An 8,000-nucleotide genomic window follows, 5' to 3' on the forward strand; every position below is an offset into this window, starting at 1 on the left:
GTCAGTTTAAGTAAAAGACATTCATAAATATCATTTCATTAAGCCTAAAAATTAGTGCCCCACTGTTATCAATAATATATGCCAAAACACTTGATATCTTCACAAGAATGAAATAAAAGCAGCAGTAAATTCAGAGTTGTTTGGAAATTTACATGTCATTGGATGTTCTCACATTCTGCTCTTAAATTTAGATAAGTATTAATTAATGATGAGATTGAAGTAAGTCATGGTATACTAAAGTACAAGATAAATGAGTTTGCTTAATTATAGTAGAAGTAGGGTTAGAAAACAATCAGTTTCATTCCTGGTGATCACATGTAGTTGAAGTCTGAATCATAGGCTTACCATCTGCAAGGTTCATAACTTAGTCATTGACACTAGTGGTGGTCACTTCCTGAGTTGTGTTTTGTGATGAATGGAAAAGTAATGAGTTTCTGGTTTGATGGAACATTTAATGTAATCAGTATATACCATAAATCGGGTAAAAGCTGCCTTACTATCATTTAGACAGAATAAGTTGGATTAGATTTGAAGTTTTTTTTTTTTTTAACTGAATATATCTGAATTATGTGTTTTGTGTACTGATCTGTTGAGACCAAAATGTCTTTCAGCCAGATTCACTCAATAAAACTTAGGCATATAATCTTTACTATGGATTTTAGCTTTGACCAAAATTATGAATCTTATTGTATGGTCATCAATTTTTTTCATAGTATTACGAATTTTGCTTATATAATGTGCTTTGAGACTTATTCTTTCAAATTTCAAATGTTATATTGCAAATAAAATGCAAACTAACAAAATGTGTTAATTGCTAATGCATAGGAAAAACAAAAAAAACTTGGAAAAATGTTAATTTTAACACTAGGGGTATTTAATATAACCACACTAACTACATTAATTAAAAACATTTATACATAATTAGAACTTTTTTTGAAAATAATGCCATGGGTAACAGTTTTATTACTTTATGTCTAGAGAATTTTTTAATACTAAAATTTCAAGCAAATCTAATTTTTTTTATACCACCTGGAAGATGATGACGATATTGGAACCCTTGGATTTTAAGCCATTTTTGTATTAGCATGAGTTAGTTTTCTTATACACTTCTATCGTCCATGGCCATCTGCAAAAAGAAAAAATATTTTTTCACGAAATAAAACATAAATCATATTTTAACACTTATGTATAAAATGGACCCGTGTTTAGAAGTTTTCACCTTAAATATACTTGATATGATTAGGTTCAATGTATATTGTCTGTACTAGAAGAAAACGATCCTGTTTAGAATAAGCACTTAGGTGATATAATGTACTTATTGAAACTTAACAGTACGAGATTGTGCTGAATACGTGGGAGCCACGACAACTATGCTTAAATACAGGTACATTTACAAACTGTGTTGTGTAAAATATTGGAAACAACGATTTGACTCATTGGTAAATCAGTGGATTTATAACGATAAAAATCAGATTTCGATACCCGCAGTAGGTAGTGTACAGATAGCCTATTGTGTAGCTTTGAGCTTTACAACAAACAAATAAAAGACAACGATTGGAGAAGTCCACTGGTCCTTTGCTGCCATTTATGTTGTTGTAAATGCTGTTTGTTAAAAAATTACCAGGAACTTGTGCTAATTTGTACAAGTATCATACAGTTAATATATTGGAAGTCATTGTATTGCTTAAGATGAGTTCAGAGTGAAATGAAAATTCATAAGTATTATCGTAACCTACCAAAGAGACGATGTATATAAACAACACTGAAAAGTTTTTTCTACCCATTTAATTGACACAATCAGGAGAGGACGCTGTTTATAATATCACATGGCCCAGCATGACCAGGTGGTTAGGGCGCTCGATTCACAATCTTAGGGTCGCGGGTTCGAATCCCCATCCCACCAAATATGCTCGCCCGTTCAGCCGTGGGGGCATTATAATGTGACGGTCAATCCCACTATTCGTTGGTAAAAGAGTAGCCCAAGAGTTGGCGGTGGGTGGTGATGACTAGCTGCCTTCCCTCTAGTCTCACACTAAATAGCTCTCGTGTAGCTTTGCGCGAAATTCAAAAACAAACAATAATATCAAATAAATCTTTTTCACCATGTTTTTAAAAACGTTTGTTCGAAGTTAAGCACAAACCTACACAATGGGCTATGGTGCTCTGCCCACCACGAGCATCAGAACCCTGTTTCTAGCGTTATGAATCCGCAGACATACCGCTGTGCCATTGGGGGGGGGGAGCTTTTAAAAACAATAAAATTCTTAGATTTTCATTACTAGCTTGTTGGATTGATACAACATTCAAGATCTATCTAAAATTATTATATATTACTGTGTGTATGTATATATATATACTGTAAATTAAAAACATTTTGCTCTCACGTTGAAAGTCATGTAAGTTGGTTGATTTGTTGTTAAGCATAAAGCTATACGATGGACTATCTATGCTCTGCCCATCACGAGTATCGAAACTCGATATTCAGTGTTGTAAGCACGCAGTCTTACCGCTGAACTACTGGGAGTAAATCATGCAACTCAAAAGGATTAATGACTACTGTATATTTCACATATAAATAACTTTAGGCTTTCCCACGTTTTCAAGATAACATTATAAAGAAAATATATAAATTAATATACACCTGAAAACGTCACCTTAAAGTGTATTTTTGCAGGGAGAAGTGTTATCAAGTGAATAAATACAAAAGATTCTTCGAGAGGCTAAAATAGCACTTAGAGATTTTATGGATCGTTGAAATTATTTATTTATGAACAATATTATAGCGACACATAGGCAACCTATGATATTAATAGTACTTTTAATGTATTCTTGTCAACGCCAGATTATCCGTTATAATGGTCTTTTCAATTATCTCACCTCTTTACTTAGGATGTCGTTGTCTTTCCACACCCGAATCCAAGAAATTTTCTTTCACCACACGATAACTTTTTGTCTTAAGAGCAATTGAACGAGTTTTATCGGTATTTAATGTTCTCTGGTGGAGTATGTCTGCAATGCTAGTAACATGCCTAGGAAACCGTCTTGGTAGTACTGGTTGGTAATGGAAATCATGAAATGGGTGATCAGGAGGAGCATTACCTTCCCAGCTCGTTTTAGTTGGCGGTCTTGTGATTGGAGGACGAGTTATTGGCGGTTTTGTAATTGGTGGGCGAGTAATTGGCGGTCTTGTAATGGGTGGACGAGTAATTGGCGGTCTTGTAATGGGTGGACGAGTAATTGGTGGTCTTGTAATGGGTGGACGAGTAATTGGTGGTCTGGTGATTGGGGGTCTCGTAATGGGTGGACGAGTTATTGGTGGTCTGGTGATGGGAGGATGGGTAATAGGCGGTCTCGTAATGGGTGGACGAGTTATTGGTGGTCTGGTGATTGGGGGACGAGTAATGGGTGGACGAGTTATTGGTGGTCTGGTGATAGGAGGATGAGTAATAGGCGGTCTCGTAATGGGTGGACGAGTTATTGGTGGTCTGGTGATAGGAGGATGAGTAATAGGCGGTCTCGTAATGGGTGGACGAGTAATTGGTGGTCTTGTGATTGGGGGACGAGTAATTGGCGGTCTCGTAATGGGTGGACGAGTTATTGGTGGTCTGGTGATAGGAGGACGAGTAATAGGCGGTCTCGTAATGGGTGGACGAGTAATTGGTGGTCTGGTGATTGGGGGACGAGTAATTGGCGGTCTTGTAATGGGTGGACGAGTAATTGGTGGTATGGTAATGGGAGGAAAAGTAGTTGGTGGTCTTGTTGCAGGTGAAGTTGGTGGGATTACAGTGACGGTTACAGGATTTGTTGGTTCTCCAGGACAACGGTCTTCACAATATTGTTTACAAACATCAATATTGCAAGTTATGTAAACATCCATACCTTCAGGGAACTTGAAAGCATTTAAAGACGTAAAAGCTATAATACTTGCTCCAGTATCCCCAGTTTGGAATGTACGTTTCCAGTAATCAATTAATTTTGGTCGGACAGGACATCCTTCTAGATCTGTGAGTTGAAGTTTTTGGGTACCACTGCTATTGTAGTTTTGCCTATCAAATGCATAACAGTCTCTTACACGGACATCAAAATCATCAGTGCTGCCCCCTATATAAACTATAATAGACATTTCTTGACCAATTTTTACGATTCCATTTATTGGTTGTGTTTTCGGAAAAGTGCCTATTTGCAGCTCCATCCAACACTCAATTTTGTCACCTTGAAAAGGAACCTTAGAAAAATGATTTGAAAGATATATTAGTTCAAGTAAGTTGTGGTAATCGTTTACGAAAAATTCAATAACTTTTATATAAAACTTATGCTATTCTCAAATTATCATTCGACTGTTTACAACAGCAAGTCGCATAAACCACTTGTATAAAAAAAGTTTGGATAAATTTTTTCACGATAAATTTTGATAAAAAAAATACTTTTTCAATATCCAAAAATTCATCAGTTATGTTTTATAACTTATCTAGGAGTATTTTATCAAGATTATCTTGGCTCAATGCGAGTTAATTGAAATTAAATTTATTGAAATCACTGTGTGGGTATACACTAGTAAAATGATGCTGAAACCAGTAAATTCTTTGTCAATCAACTCTACTAAAATATATCTTCCAATACTTTAGCAGTTCACAACATGATCGATTAGAAATTGCTGATAAATTACCGTTACAACGTTCAACATATCCACAACAAAGGGCTGAAACTCAATACGCTTCCTGAACACATCAACCCACTGACAAGAAAGTCTTCTTGCTAAGTCCCAGGCTTCCTGGAAGATTGGATCCATTTGAAAAATTATTATATTCTCAAAATTAAGAACACTTTTCGGATCATTAGGGTCCGGGAATGTCACTGTCCCACAATCTTCCTTGGGAATGAAAAACGTGTATTCAGATAATCCAGAGTCGACTTCTATGTACCTTGAAAACGAGGAGACAATAGACCATAAGATGCCTTTGGAAAAGTATTTAAAAATGCTTAATTAGAATTCAAAACACCGTTTTTCCATAATTGATCGAGTAAGTTTAACATAAATATACAACTCTTCATAATTACAGGACAAAATATTACAACAGAAAGAACATTTGGGCAAAAATCACCTTACAAAAAGCAGACTTATTCTTCAAACAACACTCAAAGCCTTAATTTTCAATAGTTAAGATCACACAAACATTGATAATAAGCAAAATCAGTATTAGCAAAATCAAAATCAAAATTAGCCCATTTGCTCATATTATTATTATTATTGTTTAACAAAAGTTAATTCGATCTCCTTAATTTTGTAGTGCTGCGAAAGTCCTTCACTTTCCACCATAAAAAATCCGGTGTTTTCTTAATGTGCGCGTTAGTTGGAAACTGAAACTCATGCATTTTCTAGATGATTAATTGGAAAGTGCCACGTGAAGGGTTCCTGACTTTGCTGTTGCATACCGTTACTCGAGTCCCCCTTGCTCTTTGTTACAGAGTTTGCTGTCTCTACGTGGATTTCCGAGACTATATTTCAGCAAGTTGTTATTAGTGGCCGATTACCATAGTAGATTTCCCCTACTCAGACAACAGTGGTGTTTCATTCTACTGTTTCTTGTGCTTATCTGAAATAATGAGTGCATATTCAGAATTTATTACTACTGCATATAGCACTATTTCATATAGCTATTACTATTTTTGAATAGTAGATGTTAATGTAGCGGTTGTAAATGTTGTCGATAATTGGCGACGTATGTTAAGTGTGTCGTTGTTGTCTATCTTGCATGCATTATTTGTGTCACCTTATTCTAGCAAACACTTGTGCACAGCAGGCTGTTGAAGAATATACATATGCGTCATGTAGACCTAACAAGGTAAGCATGTTACTGTGTCTGTTTACATTGCATTAATCTGTGTTGTATTATCTTAGAAGAAACATTATTCCATTCTGAAGAGATTGCTTTGTTTCTGCTCATCTATTGTTACATTATACTGTGACATTGATGGAAGCCGGCCATTAAATATCTGATGATACAATCTTAGCCTTCAAGAGGGTTATTTGAGAAACAACTTTACATTTTATTGATGTAGTTGCATACCAGTACATGTGTTTATTCTTTGTTCTAGTTACATACTAGTACATGTGTTTATTCTTTGTTCTAGTTACATACCAGTACATGTGTTTATTCTTTGTTCTAGTTGCATACCAGTACATGTGTTTATTCTTTGTTGTACTTGTACATTTGTTATTTATTTTGAATAAGTTCAGTATGGTGGTTGGGTGGAAAAAAAAGGCAATGCAGCAGTAAAGTGTGGTAAAACATGCAAGTTTCAACTGGGCCCGACATGGCTAGGTGGTTAGGGCGCTCGACTCACAATCTGAGGGTCGCGGGTTCGAATCCCTGTTCCACCAAACATGCTCGCCCTTTCAGCCGTGGGGGCGTTATAATGTGACGTTATGGTAAAAGAGTAGCCCAATAGTTGGCGGTGAGTGGTGATGACTAGCTGCCTTCCCTCTAGTCTTACACCGCTAAATTAGGGACGGCTAGCGCAGATAGTCCTGGTGTAACTTTGCGCGAAATTCAAAACAAACAAACAACAACAGTTTTATAACAGTTTCTTTACCATTAATCTCATCCTTCAGCAAGCTCTCTTTTATACGAGGCTTTGTTCATTATTGGCCCTAGCTAGCTAAGATCTTAAACCTAACAGATTAAACAAGAACGTCCCATCCTCGTATGGCATGCTCAAGTACACTAAAGTTAATAATAATAATAGGGGATCTTATGTTAGTATGTTCTTTCACTCACGTTATCAGTTTTCTTTTAGTAGATCCAGTGTAGCCTTGCTGACATCAAAGACAGGTAATTTCATAAACAACAAATGATTATTATAAAGCAAAAATTCGCTCATTAAGTTTAGAGAAAGACTGTAGGCGACAGTTAGGTTTAAACACACATCTCAACGGTATCCTGTGGATACACCCTTATAATAATAGTTTAACTTACTTTTAAGAATTATTATTATTATTTACACATGTTTGTTTGTTTGTAATTAAGTATAAAGCTACACAATGGGCTATCTGTGCTCTGCCCACCACGGGTATCTAAACCCGGATTCTAGCGTTGGAAGTCCGCAGACATGCCGTTGTGCCACTGGGGGGCTTTTTTTTTTTACACATATGTGATAAACTGATAATTACAGGTTACTTGGAGACATCAAATATGTCTGGTGTACCAACGTTTCGTTTGTTTAAATAATTATTAAGTATTCTGTCAATTGGAAAAATAGGGAAGTTATTTTTACATTTGTTCTCGACGCTTGTTAAACGTGTTTTTACACGAAACCTCAGGTACAAAAACCACTGGGCTCAGTAAATAATGGTTGGGTGAAAAAAATAAAGCCAATGCACTGCAGTAACCTGTTGAAAAATATGTAGCATTCAACAGAATGCACGTGTACGTATGTGGCTTAAAATTTATTCTCCATAAACTTAAGAAACAAGATAATTAAAAATTGTTAATTTAAAAAGGAAAATAAGGATCGTCAAAAAAGTACAGAATCAAGTTGAATCAAAATGCAAAGATTACATTTTCGAGACTACGACTAGGGACTCTAAAAAAAGTAAATAAACTAGGCAGGAAATAATGTCTACATTATTTTCTCATACTATAAAAGTAGACATTATTTCCTGCCTAGTTTGTGTACTTTTTTTAGAGTCCCTAGTTGTAGGCTTGAAAATGTAATATTTGCATTTTGATTCAACTTGATTCTGTACTTTTGACGATTCTTATTTCCATTTTTAAATTATAATTTTTTAATTATTTTGTATGTATATGTACACACATATATATAGCAATTTTTCAAAATCAAATCATTCGCGAAAAACGTATGATTAAGTGTGAAAATATATAAATGAAAAAGAAATAGACAATTTTGAGACCATCATACTTTCTAATAATTTATTAAATAAATTAATCTATACACCTGGAAAAAAGTTAAGCTCCCCCAAATATTTTTCAGGATTGCTT

The 8,000-nt window shown here is 35.2% G+C and overlaps 1 protein-coding gene across 1 annotated transcript in view; it reads right to left on the minus strand.

Annotated features, from left to right (window-relative positions):
• Positions 1-1,041: 1,041 nt before the first annotated feature.
• The window catches only part of LOC111086685, a 47,370-nt gene continuing 40,411 nt past the window's right edge, over positions 1,042-8,000 (minus strand). Inside the window, exons 4-6 of the mRNA XM_022390509.1 lie at positions 4,667-4,922; positions 2,878-4,225; positions 1,042-1,126 (exon numbers count right to left, since the gene is read on the minus strand). Of these exons, the coding sequence (XP_022246217.1) occupies positions 2,882-4,225; positions 4,667-4,922 (1,600 nt within the window). The 3' untranslated portion in view covers positions 1,042-1,126; positions 2,878-2,881. The remainder of the gene's footprint in view (positions 1,127-2,877; positions 4,226-4,666; positions 4,923-8,000) is intronic.

Source organism: Limulus polyphemus, unplaced genomic scaffold (genome assembly GCF_000517525.1).
Source record: "Limulus polyphemus unplaced genomic scaffold, Limulus_polyphemus-2.1.2 Scaffold1323, whole genome shotgun sequence".
NCBI lineage: Eukaryota > Metazoa > Arthropoda > Merostomata > Xiphosura > Limulidae > Limulus > Limulus polyphemus.